Genomic DNA, 15,056 nt, shown 5'->3' on the forward strand with positions numbered 1-15,056 from the left:
GAGTCAGGATCAGCTCACTCACTTCAGGACAGCTGTTCGACTGAGAAAGTGTCCTGCAATTCTGCAGGTGTGTGCTCTGTAAAAGAAGGAGATTTTCCCCAATCATTGGCAAGAGTCAATTACCCAGTCTTTACAGCATTTTCAGAATTTCCTTCAACTGCAGATATAGGCCATGGTGAAACTAGCACATATGACACTTCACATCCAAATATATTGAAACAGTCTCCATTTGCTGTTTTGCAAATACAAGACACTCAGTCTGATAAAGCTGTGGTGTTTGATGAGCCAATATGTGCTTCAGGAAGTATTTTACTTTCTCTTGCAAAACAAAACAGGCATTTTCCAGTCTCAGACACAAACTGTACTTCATATGAAAATTCTGCTGTAGATGGGGAACCTGCATACAGAAGTAACAGTAAAAAACCTGACAGTGATGCAGAAATTGATCAGCATCATTGGGATAAAGTTCCACCCCAAGAAGCTTGCCACAAACACAGAGAGAAAATACCAAATGATAATTCTCTTTTACTACCATCATTACCTTTTTGGGATACTAGAAGGGCAATTCTTATCAAAGAGGGACAAATGAGAAATACACTTAACAGAAGTAAGGAAGAGCTGCATTCAAATATTGAAGCTGAACATTTTGCAGTAAAGACAGAGCAGAGAAAAACGTTAGGTAGACAACCTGCTGAAAAGCAAACTAATGTATCTTCAAATTCTCCAAATGAATTAATAGGCTCACAAGTTACAATGCTGGAAAATCTGCATCTAAGAGATGTTCAAGTGGATCCTGAATACACCTGCAATTCATTTGGGCAAGCATATCCCACATACAGAAGCCCTGATCCCAGGCAACCATATCACACTGTCTTGGGTTTTGAAAGAAACCCTGCAGATCTGCAGGATAACTGCCAGTATGTGCCTGCAGGTGAACAGATAGAACAGGTGCCAGGTAGAACAAATTCAGATGGTAGAAAAGAGATTTTACTTTGCAAAAATAATATATGTTCAAGCATTGATAGCGCTGCTGCTGCTGCTGCTGAGGCAAACACTTGCTCAACAATGGGAGACACTACAATGAGGAATAATACCCTGAAATCAGAAAGGGTCAATTCTGTAAAAAATAATGAAACAACCTCCATAAAGTTTTTGTCTGAAAACCATGATTTAACTCCTCAAGAATCCAAATTGGTGCAATTCAGGAGAAAAAGATCATATTCTACCACGCGAAGTACAAAGGGCTGCAAACAAAGTGAAATGAGACCTTACTTACAAAGTCACAGGGTATCAGCTCCAGCTATTGCTGCTTTCTCTGACACAGAATGTACTTTGGAAGCTTCATCTAAGGTAGATCCTTTGTTGTATTCTGCATCTAAATCACTGCAAGATTTGAATATGAGTGTAGAGCCTCCGTCACCAACTGAAGATGATCTTTATGGAATTGAAAGATTTTCAAAGCAGGAATCAAAGAACTTATTACAAGTTAAACCTAAACCAAGATTTCAGCAAAAAATGGCACAAACTAAAAAGCTTGCAAACTGTGATTCCAAAAACTTACAAAATTTAGCAGCAAGAAGCCAAAGTAGCCAGTCTTTGAAAGATTGCACTAGTCAATCTCCGTCACCCTTACTGCCCACAGCTCGCAGTTCTGTGTGTGCAGAAGCAAAGGTCCACTCAAAGAGCAATTCTGTAGCTCAGTGTAGTGAAGGGGAGGGAGAAGAAGCTGGATACCAGCCAGAAACTGATTTATTTTTGCAAGATAATAAAGATGCAATGCATTTTAGATCAAGTGATATCAACCCATACATTCACCCATGGCAACAAGATGGAGCCTGCAGGATTGGCTGGAAACAGTTTGCTTTTGGAAGTGCAAGCGATGTCTCTTGCAATCAAATTCCTTTGACTATGGAAAATCGTAAAGTTATGAGATGTTCCAGTGTAGACAATGGATTGAACTCTCAAAATTCTCCTTTTCGTTCTCACCTAAGTTCATACGCTACAGCAAAAGTTTTGTCGAGCACTTTGAGTAGCATTGAAGGTCTTCAAGAATGGGGCAGTGTCAGACAAGGCTTGCAATCAGCATGCTCGAGTGACAGCACCAAACAGTACAGCAACATATCCAGTGAAACATTGGAGACTCACTCAGAAAACAACACTGCTGAACTTGAGAATCCTTCCACACAACCTGGTAACTCTTCAATGCAGGTTGATGAAATTGTACTGCTGTATCCTTCAGAGTCTGAAAAACCTTCTAAAAAAACACCAGGGATTACATGTGAGCAAGGAACACAAACAGCGACTTCAGGAAGGTATAAAAGGCAGAGAAAACACCAGAGAAGCTATACAGATGTTTCTGCAAAACAGGAGGAAACAAACAGAGATTTGTTTCATCAACCTTCTTCTTGGACAAGCATGCAAAACCTGTCCATGCATCTGTCACAGCTTCTTCAGAACACTTCTGAGCTGCTGGGAAACCTTTCCCAACAGAGTATTATAGACAGTGAGCAGAATGCCAAAATCAACCAAAAAAGAACTGAAGGTGCTGTAAAGGCTATTAGGTCAGATAGCTGTACTCAGACTACAGCAGATGTAGGCACTCAGACTGAGATCTTGGAAAAACCTCAAAGCAAAAATGAAGAAAAACAAGCAGAGGCAAAAATAGAAAAGGAATGGAGAGCAGCTCAGGCAGTAAATGTTGATTGGAAAGAAATCAGTGCAGATACAGTAGGAGAGATTCCCAAAAGGAAAGAGGAAACACCCACTCTTGAAGAAAGAACACAAGAACAAACAGGGATGAAAAACCTGGGCAGTTCTGACTTCCATGACAGTCTTGACAGCATTTTGGAAGACTCCTTTATGCATCTGCCTCGTTTACCCAAAACTTCCACCCCAGTCTTACATTTTCAAAAAACTTCACTAAATGCACAGCAGAACGTTGCTTTTGGTAGTACTAGAGTTTCACCTCTCACACCATCTTTGCCAAGTTCAGGGCAAGATGGTTCTTCATGCACCGTAGTTAGCAGCCCTACTAATAGCACCTCTCACTCTCCAACGTCTTACACTCAGGATAGAAGAAGCGTCAATGAAACAGAGACTCCAGCTGAAAGAAAATTTTGGTACAAAAATACCCTGCTAGTCGACAGGGCCTCTTCCCCTATTCTTACTCTTAGCGCTAGTCCCAGCAGCCAGACTGCTTTTGGCAAGTCTGCCTGCCCTGCTAAGGAACCTCTTGGATACTCCAGTGTTGCTTCAAGTCCCCTTCACACCAAGAGGAAGCTGAGGGCAGGCCCCCAGTTCAGCACGCCACATCATGTGGACAATTTTTCACAGACAGAAACAGACAGTGAATCAAGCGCCTCTAGAGAACACAAGAGCATAAGAAAGAAATCTGGAACTTTCTCAGAGAAGAAAGCAGCCAAAGACATTTTAGGGCAGGATGGTTCCACAGACTTGGAGCAGCAGCACCGGCTGAGGGTTGACACCCACACTACCATTTGTGCAGAGCGGCTGTACCACTCCAGCAGTACGCTGGAGGTGTCAGGCCACAGTGGAGTTGTCACGGGGGATGCCAGAGACCAGGGTTCAGTGGCACATTCCCTTCGCTGTGTGTATGTTACAAGGGGTGGAAGAAGTTCTGCAGCTGGAACCGGGCACGAAAAGTACTCTGGGAGTTCTGATTCTGCTTTGATTCGTAACTACCCTTCTCCAAACGCTGACTTACTTTTCAATCAAAAAATTAGTGCCACTTGTTCAAGTAAGGCAAATGCTGTCACATCCTCAGAACCTCTGGCAGAAGCATCTTCTGTGCAATTTCATGATTTCTTCTGGAGGAATGAGGACAGCTGCCCTCCCCCGCTCTCTGACGGGAGCGATGTGCAGCCGTCCTTCCGAGACGACAGCGCGGATTCTGTCACCGGCAGCGAATGTGACACTGAAATCCCTCTCAGCAAGAGCTCTGCTTCTGCAAAGCCCTACAGGCCTCGGAGCTACAGCCTCCGTGACTTGCCCCTACACAATAAATTCAGCAACTGGTGTGGTGTGAAGAGCAGCCCTCCTCCCCTGTTCCTTGGCTTGAGCGGCAGCGTGACCGACTTAAGGGCTCAGGCAGACAAGAAGCCCAGAAGAACACAATCTACAGAAGTGGAAGGGAATTACCCCTCTTGTGACAGCAGGAGCAGAGAGATCAAGAGACTTCAGAGGGAGCGTGCCCAGATCATGTCTAGCATTCAGCTGGATCTGCATCAGCATCCCCTCACAGTGGAACTGACTGAAGCAAAGCTCAATTACGGCATTGGGGAAACAGATGCCCTGCTGAGGGTGCTTCAGAGAGGAGCTGCAGATGAGCCAGGGGCAATTCCAGTGAAGCAGCAACTTTATGAAAGGTAAATTACTTTATGTAGTGTTGTTTTAAGTATCTTTAATACACTTCATGCAGCTTAAATAGCAGTTAGTAATGAGCCAATCACTTAGTCCCACTGAATGTGAAGAGATACACTATCAGGCCTATTTTAAAAACTGTTAAGCAATGCATTTAGGACAAAATTTTGGGGTTACTCCAACAAAACAGGGAAAAGTGATTTGGTGTAATTCAAATCTAGTGTTACTTCACTCTTAAAATTTCCAGCAGCCATGAGAGTTATCATGTGTACCTGCTGAGTAGGAATATATTTAATTGTTTTATTGCAATGTAAGAATAATTGATACATCCTGTTTATGGAAATATCCCATTCATGCTTCTGTGAATAAATGCTGCAGTATGAAGAAACAAAAATAATTTGAACCCCCCATAAATATACAAAATAATTTTTTATAAAAACAAGATACTTGATTCTTGTGATTGTAGAACTGAGTTTGGGAAAACGTTAAAACAAATATTTTGAAGCAGCTGCATCAGTCTCCACCCACAATTTTCCTCTGAGCTGTTACCAGCAGTAATCACCACCCTCTCTTACATTTCCTGCTGTCAGAAAAGCAGTGGCACTTTAGAGTTTCTACATCATCTCTCATCATGTAGACAAAGAGGTATTAGATGGTATTAGATTCCTATAAAAATTTTACATTAAAAATCTACCTAATATTTAAGCACTTAAAAAATCAGAAAATTTAACTTTGCAGGGTGCATTTTGTCACTCTGTTCACGTTTCCCTAACAGACACATGAGAACTATTGAAACTCTGAGGAAGGAAAGAGTAAAAAGGCTACAAAGATACCAAAGAAGCCGAAGCCTGAGCCCCCAGAAGCATCTGAGTCTGTCCCAGACTCTGGATGCAAGTCAGAGGGATCCCGATCTCCCCAGCAGACGCCGAGAATATCTGCAACAGCTGAGAAGAGATGTGGTGGAAAACACCAGGTAGGGCATTGGAAACCTCTCTCTAGTCCTGATGCTCATGAACAATGGGAGCACAATGGGGGCACATTAATGGTGCTTGCTGACATCAGAGACTTCAGGGGCAGAATTCTTCTCAGTGTGGGTGCATTCACCTTTGGATAGAAAATGCTTTCAGGAAAAAAAACATGCCTGATTTTAGAAAACATTCATTAAAATCTTGGGAATAGTTTTATTTCAGTCCATAACAAGTGTCTAATTTATTATATGGGTTTGATGGATGGGGACAGCCAAGTATTCTCTGCAGACTGATTAAAGACCAGTCTTGCTGTGATTTAGGAATGGTATTCTCCAGTTTAGTACTCCTGCTGAAATCAGTGCTGCTTCCCCTCCAACAGGAGGTAGGAAAGATAAAGATCATGGGTTGAGATAAGAACAATTTGCTGGAAACAGCAATGAGATAAGAAAAAGAGCAGTAACAGCAACAGCACTAATAACAAAAGGGTGTGAGAAAAGAAATTATTCAAACTGAAAGCCCCCTGACAATAGACAATATGGAGTGGCTCCCTCTGCCACATCTCAGCTGGGAGGAACCCCTTCTGCCAGAAAAGTGCCTTTCCCCCACCACAGCAATGATGTGAGGTGGCACAGAATGACCTCTGTGTCCTGGCCATGCCTTCTCCTAGCAAAATTAGCCCTGTCCTGGCAGGAACCAGAACACTCCTTCACTAACTTAAAAGCCACAGAGTTCAGTTTCATTTTAAGTATCAGAAAAGCTCAGCACCACTTCACTATTTAGAATTTCAGTTTCTAGTTCCCCACCATGTTCCCTAAATGTTTTGCTTCCTTTGTGGTCAGGAGACAACAACACAATAATCTTTTATGTGATTTGCATTTTCCCAACACAATAATCTTGTATGTGATATGCCAAAGCCATAACCTTATATCATATGGAGACCTGATTTAGAAACCACTCTAGTAATCTCAGTAGAAACTGGACTTTCAATCTGAGTAATTTTCCAAGGCTTGTGTCTACTTAGCCTTTAGTGAGCAACGAAAAGCTTTTTGGAGGCTGATGTGGTGGGTGGGGTTTAATTGCTTTTCTGGCAGGTTTTCCTGTTCTAAATTGAAATAGGATTTTCTCGTGGTATTTCAAGTAATTATGTGTTTTTCCCCTCACTTGTCCATCCTTACAGAGTTCAAGAACCAAAAAGAAGAAGCATTCAGCACCCTTCAGACATTGAACTGCTGCTCCGAGACTATCAGAGGGCACGAGAGGAAACCAAAACTGAAATTGCAAGAGCTAGGGACAAACTTAGGGAGAGAGCAGAGCAAGAAAAAAGGTGGATACGGGAACAAATATTTTCTCAGTTACAGAAGGTGAGCATTATGTTGAAAGTATACATAGTCTTGAAGTTCTCAGGATTTTCTTTGTGTGTAATTTTTACTTGGTCTTCTAGCTTTCAGTAGTTGCACTGGCAAAGTAAAATCTTCAGTCTTTAACAACTGTATTGACCAGCAAGTTAAGTCAGGGGCTTGAGAAGTAGCCAAAGAGCAGCAAATGGACTGAAAAGATATCTCTTTATAAACCTTCTTCTTCCTAAAAGCATCCTAGCATTAGTTTGATAGTCTGAACTCTTATATGTGCAGAAAACAGCAAAAGCTGCATTTTCCCAGACTGCCAAGTTTTACAGGGTCATTCACTCTATGGTTTATATGATCCCAGGCTTTCAAACAAACCTGCTTATTAATGCTTTCTGTATGGCAAGTTTGTGTCAACACTTCTTAGAGGAAACTGGATTTCTTTAGATTCCTCTTTCAACTTTCAATTCAGGGTTATTTTTGTTGGTGTGTTTTTTTGGTTTTTTGTTTTGTTTTTTTGTTGTTGTTGTTGTTGTTTGTTTGTTTGTTTGTTGGTTTGTTTGCAATACTGTGATTCCTATTACAGGAAGAAGCAAGACTGAAGACTCTTGCAAGTACAAGCACTTTATGTACAGACTCCAGCCTCAGCCTCTCCTCTGGCCCAACATCTGGTTACAACAGCAGTAATACTGCCACATACACTGCAAGTAACTTCAGCAGCCAGGAAGGGCAGGTGAGAAACAACTGCTGTGTGAGACTGATGTCCCCTGGTGCTTCAAGCACAGAGGCACCGTGCAGGAACAGAGATGGCTTTTGAGATGATTTGAATTCTGTCACAGCTTTGAAGCAGGACAAGTTTGCATTACCAGTACATAGATGGGTGACATGGGGTGAGGGAGCCTTTTGTAATGTAATTGCAAAGGACAGTGACACTTATTTTGCAGGGACTTTTTTTGTAATTCATGGATGAAAACTCAGGTAGTTACTACTGCCTGTATAACTGTCAGAGAATCTGACAGTCAAATGTTTTAGAAACAGCAGGCCTTTTCTTGTGATAAATCTGGTATTCTCAGTGACTCCCTCAATGATACATGCATTGACTTGAATTTCCATGTGTGAAAATGGACTTTCCTGAAGTCACTTTTGCAGTGTGAACCCATGCTAGTTCCTTACACTTGTTCTGCTAAATTTCCCAAGGTAAAGTATCATTTCATAACTAGGGGAAAAACAAAGGGATTAGCTCATGATAAAGAGAAGCTTCCAGCTCTGTAAGGCAGATTTGCTACTAATATTCCACTGCCTATGTAACACAAACTATTTTTCCCACTTCAAATGAACACTGCCACTTCTGCACTTTCTTAAACCAGGTTTCCTCTGGAAATACTTTGGTTACAAGGGATACACGAGGTCGCTCAGCTGTTAGAAATAGTCAGCTCTATACATTAGAGCAATTGCATAAGGATTCAACATTTGGTAAGTAAAACATACATCTGCTCCTTTTGAGTTGTGTCCCAGAGCCTAATGAGATTTGTCATTTGTGCAAATCAATTTGAACCTGGATATTGCAAGGACGCCCCTACCTTTACATGACTTCAGAAAAATACCACCAACCAGTAGCCAGAGCTTGCTTAGAATTTCTTTAAATACTAAATGGTGATTTGCTTTCTCTGAAGTTGCTCTTTTGATGTGGTAACATCAAAGCACAGCTTTTTCCGATAATATGAGGATAATATTTTGAATGAAGAAGGAAGCAAGGGGTGTGGGACCCAAATCTGTAATGAGTATAGAGTTATACAAGCAAATTCTTATTTTTAGCCTCAAGAGTTAAGTTAATTTTCCTTATTTTATATTCTTATATGTGGCAATAACTGTTAAAATTTCAGTACTGCAAGATATAGCTGCAGTGTAATTACCAACACACAGAATGTCCAGGCAAGGGATGTTATCACTCCTTCATTAGCATCAGGTGGATTGGGGGTTCCAGTGGAGAGTTTAAGTCCCTACAATGTAAGAAGAGTGATGGGGTTACATTTTAATTTTTTTATTCCCTCTCTGGCTTTTTTATTTCCTGCAGAAGCCAGCAGAATTCAGCCACCTCTTCCTTCAAGTGGCACCAGCTGTAGGTTCACTCATGGATTAACCATTTCTGTCAACTCCTCTTCAACAAAAGGATACCAAGATTTATCCAAACATATCTTGGCTAATGCTACCACTGAGGTAAGTAAAAACAGAGTTTTCACTTATTCCTTCTGGAAGCTGCAACAAAAATGGGTGGGACAAGTCTTGTCCTGCATCACAAAGAGTCACCCATTTGTCAGGTACAGACACACACACTGAGCAGTTCTGAAGGATGGGTGGAAGTGAGCCAGGCTGCAGCCATGGGGTGCAGAAGAGAGTGTGGGGTGTTGGCTGGAATGTTTGAGTGAAGCTGGTGTCATTTGTCATTGTTTTCTAAGGTCATGGCAGCATGCTCTCACAACCTGAGGAACCTGTACATGTGCCAAGCAGCAGCTGGGTGGAAGTAAGTTTCTGGCAGGTCTGTGTAAGGGGAGGCCTCTCTCTGTACCTGGCCCTCTTGTGGGTCAATACCTTTCTCTTGCCTTTGACAGATATCAGTGTACAGAAAAAGAGGTGCAGGTGTACTACAAAGTCTTCCCTTCAGCAACAAGGCATGGATTCCTGGGAGCAGGAGTGATAGAAAGGCCTCTTCCCTATGTGTGGGGACTGGTGAGAGATCCTGGCAAGAGGCATCTCTACGACAGCTCTATCACTACAGCTCGAATACACAAGAAGGTAACCAGCCACATCCAACTGGGTGAGTATCCTCACATGGAGCAGATGACAATCACCAGCACCATCTGGATGGAGGCAGCCAGGAAGAAAGTTAAAGGCATCTTGTTCCATTTCTTCAGGTGTAAATAAGCAATTTCATTATTTAACTTGGGAGCTTCAGCTTTGCAAGACTTTTCCAAGGCTGATATTAAACACATCTTGCTGTGAAGTGCAACTAGAGACAGTGGTTTGAAAGTAAAAATAAAGCTGAAGTGGCTTGAAAAAGCATTTTAAATATATATTACAGCATATGAACTAGACCTCTGCTCCCAGGCAGTAAATCAAAATAAAATATGTATGTAAAGGGTGGGGAAAATTGTGAAAGGTCAAGTTGTCAAAGTCTAATTCCCCTTCCTTATTTTTTCCCCCCAGTATATTTAGTGACTGATACCTCCCTATGTTACCTAAAGCAGCCCCGGGATTTCTGCTGCATTACTGCAGAAGCCAAAGAGGTAAAGTGAACATTCTGTCTGCAGCACAGAGGAGTTGTTCTGATATCCTGGTTCAAGGATAAAGGAGAGAAAGAAGTCAATCTTCATATCTGCAGGAGTGCCAGTGTAGAAGAAAGGAAAGCCATGCCAGTATCACACAAGTGAATTATGTGTAAAACCCTCTTGTGAATGACAATTGCCAACCAAGGCCCATCAGACAGTAGTAACACAAGTGTCACACAGTATATTCTGGTTGCAAACACACAGGGTTTTGACAAAAACATATTTAATAGATAAGAGAGTCGTAATTTTTCGTGTTAAGTAAGCAAAGTAGGAAATATGCCTCATGGCAAACAAAGAAAACATTGCTATATGCAATTTTTCATTGAAAATTTTGACATTTTTCAAATTGTCATCTTTACACCTTGTCATGCAGGAGAACTTGTCTGTCCTGGCCATTCAGTCTGTCTATGATGCATCCATGCCTCAGCCTTGTAAAGAAGCAGTGAGAGGGGAGATTTTGCCAAGTGCTTGGATACTGGAGCCTGACATAGTGAATGGAAGAGAGATCACCAGAGTTATTTACATGGCACAGGTAAGGATTTTTCTTTCTGTCCAACTTGGAATGCAAAAAGCTCTTACACAGCAGAACACTTAAGAGCTGGAAAGCAACAAAACCCACAATCATTATGCTAAGCTCCATGAACCTCACAAAATGACCACAAAGTCACCTCTTTCACACTTCTCAGTGCAGAGACTCTTACCAGGATTGTGTTGAAGAACAAGTTCCCAAGCTTTTACCGCGTTCAAGGCTGCTTCCTTGGATATCAAGCGCTTCTGTAGAGGTTTATTAGCAATTTTAGTATATGTTGTGCCCCTGTGGAGAGCCAGTATGGGGAGTCTTGTTTGCATTTTTACCTTGCTGTAGACACAGGAGGTCGACCTTGGGTTACACTATTTTCAAAATCCATGAAAATATTTGGTGCATTTTTCTAACCAAAGTCATTAATTCTTCACTTAATAGATACAAAAAGAAGTCAAGATTAGGATTCCAGTTAAGAATAAGAAAATGCTAATCTCATCATCCATTTTTTAGACTAATTTGAAAAGTAGGCTCAGCTTGAGACTGGGGTACTAAGTATTTTAAAATGTCCAGAAGAGCATGTTTTAATGTGTAAAATTTATTTCAATGCTTAGGTAGTGATAAATGCCATTAGTCCTTTAAACTTGCCTATTTAAAACTTAAGGAAATATTTTTAAAAATATCATTAATTAGCACATGCATTTTACAATGCATAGGTGAAATGTATAGATGCATTTAAAAATTTTACATGCATTTTATATTGCCCTTTAGTATATTCACATACATTTTCAGTAACACTGTGTGTCTCAAACTAGTACTTTAATCCAAACTCAAACTCAAAAGTATGTGGGTCATACCTGCTAGATACAAGCCACACAGTAATGATGGCATTTGGCTGTTAACCACCTTTGTGCCCAACACATACTCGTTACCTCAGAGCTGTTCCAGACTGGAGAAGTGTCCTGGTTAAAGCAGGTACAAACCCCAGCCTGCAGCCTTTCCTGTAATCCCTGCAGGTGGACCTTGGTGCCCCGGCCATCCCCACCAGGCTCCTGAGCTCCGTGGCGAAGCGGCAGCCCCTGGTGATCGCTCAGCTGGCTCACCTGCTCACCGCTTAGTGCTGCTGCTCCAGTGGCACTGAAGAGCCCTTGACAGCTCACAGGGACACACAAGTGTCAGAAAGTGTCATGGAGAATGCTGCCTCCTGAGGCAGCCACCACCAAGCCTCACTTCAGGAGCCTGGCTGCTACTGCTGGATTATATGGAAGTGCAGTTAGAGAAAAGGATCGTTTGTTTTAGCCCACACCTCTTATAAGAAATGCAGCAAGTTTGGTGGGGAACCTCTCCTCCTGGAAGCAGCAGTGGAAAACCTCCGTGGAAGAGAAGAAAGGTGTACTGCTCTATAAAGAGCAGAGGAAGAGACCTTGCTTTGCAATAGCCAGAATCACAGTGCATATTACTTAACTCCTATTTCCAAGCAGCTTCAGAGATCAACTTCTTTCTTTGAGTAAGTTTAGGCTGAAAGCAGTAGCTGTATGGCTTGAGAACTTTTACAAGCTCTTGAGCAGAGCTGCAAAGCCACTTGCTAATGATGAGATAAGTACCAAATGCAGAATTCCTGACTGTGTAGATAACTCATTTATCTTAGCTGGCTGCCTGTTCCCTTCCCCTTGTAGAGGGAAGTCAGAGCAGCACAATATTCACTAGTCATCCTACACCCTGGATAGATCTTTTCATGTATTTGCTGACTGCTTGCAGCCAGTGTAAGGTGTTTCAGATGGCCACTACACTATGCAGCATCAGTGGACACCACCATACCTCAGGACACAGTTTTACTGTACTGCAGAATCGGGTGCTTTGAAATAAAGAAACCAAACCGTTCTACACAATGACACTGTCATGAAAAGGTTAGTGCTCAGCAATCAGCTTGTTCCTAGAATTTAAGTCCTGCAAGTAATCAGCTTGTTCCTAGAATCTAAGTCCTGCAAGTAAGAGTAGCTCCAACATTCCTCCATAATGGCTTTGCCCATCAGCCCTCCTACCCTTGCACCCAAATGCATTAGGATCTGAAAATATAGCCTGGTCATAGTCTTACCACATTTCTTTGTTCATACTGTGACCAGCTGTCTCACTGCAGCAAATACAGACTCTTCCCATTCAATTACCTCATGGGACTTCTGTGGCACTTAGTCCAACAATGCTGCTGTCAGGCTTCACACGTTTGTTCAACACAATCCCTGGCTGGTTCACATGTTCCTAAACTCAAGCAAAACCACAACCACCTCAAATATCCAAATAACTTCATTTAATTCTTCAGCACAACAGTACAGAATCACTTTCGATATATCTAAGCAATAAAAGCTGCTGTGTTATGCTTTCATAAGCTCAAAAAAGCCCACATTGTTCAAGAAGCTCTTGCACTTTGAATTTGTCAAGTGAGAAATGTGTACTCAAGCATCCACCCTACTGCAGCCAGTGCCTGCTACTTTAACAGTTACTTTCAATACAAGGTGCATTTTCCCAGCACGTGGCGAAGTTAGCTGCACTTCCCACCTTTGAGTTCAAGAGCCAAGATCTACTTTTACTCTATTTTTGCACAGGTGTAATTTTGGCTCTCAGCTTCTCTGTCACTTCCTGTTACTAATATAGTGAGTTTTAAATGAAAAGACAATAGCTATTTTAAAATGATACTCAAGAATATAGCAGTTTTGATACACACCCACCCAAGGCTTCCTCCTCTAACTAGATCAGGGAGGGTAACAAAACCTTTCCCTTACCAATTTGCTTTGTTTCATCTTTGGATAGTCATGGCTACAATCTTAACACCAATAGATTAGTGTTCTTTTTTTGGTGAGGCCCAGCCTTTTGCTAAAAGCCTGAGTCACAGCATGGTTCACTTGGAGCATCACACATCTTATACAGCCCCTCGAGGAAGAATGGGTAAGCTGTCACAGTTTTCTGCAACTGAGCAAAACAACACATTTCCCGATTTGTAACGTGCCAACATCCTCCCTTCAGTGGAAACCCAGAGGGAAGAGCAGACAAGGCAGTACAGAAAAGCCCCAGGAAAAATGAGCAGAACCAGCAGCACGGGATATTGGCTCTATCCCCAGTGCTGCTCCTGTAGCTTTCCAGAGGAGATAGGGGAGGTCTTTGTACAACCCACCAGATTTGCTCAGTGCTTTGCTTTTTTTCCCTTTTATTTTGGACATGGCACTAGTGATAAAGCAGGTTTTGTAGGAAAAACATCTCGGGGGACTCCTGTTGATCAGTGATGCCAGTGCCTATGAAGGATAGTGTCTTATTGTACAGTGCATCAGATGTTTATTTTTATATATACTTAATTTTTTTTCTACGTTTACAAATTAAGTTATTTATATATGCTTGGTTTGAAGCGGTTTTATATGCTATCAAAGCTAAATTTTATTTTTATCAGTATTGAATTAATGTAACTTTTTTTTAAATACAGTCTTCAATTGATACTAAAAAGCCTATTTATATGAATGTTTTTGTTTGCAAATACAACATTTTTTGGTACTTGCTAATGTATGGCTTTGGTTTGTTTGGAAGGAAGAAACAAAGGCCCAGCAGATATAAAATTTTTTTATCTACAACAGGTAAAAACCAACTTCCTGTAAGTTACTGCTGAGCAGCAGATGATCAAACCAATTATATCGTACCACCTCGGGTTGCATCTCTGCTCCTAAATCGAGGTTGCTATTTTCATATCCACAATAAATGGTATTTTCTACACAACAAAACGTGCCCCACCTTATTTTGCTCCAGCTACGATACCCATCTATGGAACTATGCTGGATAGAAAATCATCACAAAGGCAAGTTTGTGATAACAGATTGTAGGTCTCCTACTTACCTGCTGAGGAATGAGCATGGAATATGAACTTTTGGCACAAGAATCAGCAAGCCAGTCACTGCTTAAATTGGAGTTCTGAGACAAGAATCCCCCTTCTCCAAGCAAAGGGGGATTTGTTTGGTTGTTTAAAAAAACAAAAATTGGGTGAAGCTTCTTCCCGAGTCCTGTTACACAACTCCCCAGACCAGCACATTCAGAAGGAAGTTAATATAACACCATTTCTCCTAACTCTCTTTTGAGACGTGAGTTTGCAATAGGAAAGACTGGCAGAAGAAAGGCCACACCCTCAGAGCTGGCTTTCAGGGAGCTCCTGCTCTCCTGCCTGCAGCACCTCTGGCAGCAGCAGCAGTGCCCAGGGCAGAGGGACAATGCCCGAGGGACTCGCACGGAGAGAAAGCCGCCAGCCCAGGGCACTGCAGGGTCCTCATGCGTGGTCCCACGGCCAGGTGCCCACAGGCAGCAAACCTGTGCTCCACAACTGCCCCTGTGCCTTGCATACAGAGTGGGGTGTCAGGTTTTACAGAGCAAAGGTCCCTGGGGCTGTGGATGCCCAAGAACCAGTGTCACTGCATTAAGTCATAGGAGCACAGAAACAGAGGTGTTTCTTACCTGCTGGGTCCCACTGCAGAAGTGTCTCCAGCCGCCC

The 15,056-nt window shown here is 42.1% G+C and overlaps 1 protein-coding gene across 1 annotated transcript in view; it reads left to right on the forward strand.

The window, feature by feature from the left end:
- STARD9 (StAR related lipid transfer domain containing 9) overlaps positions 1 to 12,426 on the forward strand; it is a 93,961-nt gene extending 81,535 nt beyond the window's left edge. The window contains 11 exon segments of the mRNA XM_018907617.3: positions 1 to 4,385; positions 5,156 to 5,353; positions 6,526 to 6,709; positions 7,278 to 7,424; positions 8,059 to 8,164; positions 8,766 to 8,908; positions 9,148 to 9,212; positions 9,301 to 9,506; positions 9,896 to 9,975; positions 10,391 to 10,549; positions 11,554 to 12,426. Of these exon segments, the coding sequence (XP_018763162.3) occupies positions 1 to 4,385; positions 5,156 to 5,353; positions 6,526 to 6,709; positions 7,278 to 7,424; positions 8,059 to 8,164; positions 8,766 to 8,908; positions 9,148 to 9,212; positions 9,301 to 9,506; positions 9,896 to 9,975; positions 10,391 to 10,549; positions 11,554 to 11,655 (5,775 nt within the window). The 3' untranslated portion in view covers positions 11,656 to 12,426.
- The last annotated feature ends 2,630 nt before the right edge of the window (positions 12,427 to 15,056 follow it).

Source organism: Serinus canaria, chromosome 5, assembly GCF_022539315.1.
Source record: "Serinus canaria isolate serCan28SL12 chromosome 5, serCan2020, whole genome shotgun sequence".
NCBI classification, from domain to species: domain Eukaryota; kingdom Metazoa; phylum Chordata; class Aves; order Passeriformes; family Fringillidae; genus Serinus; species Serinus canaria.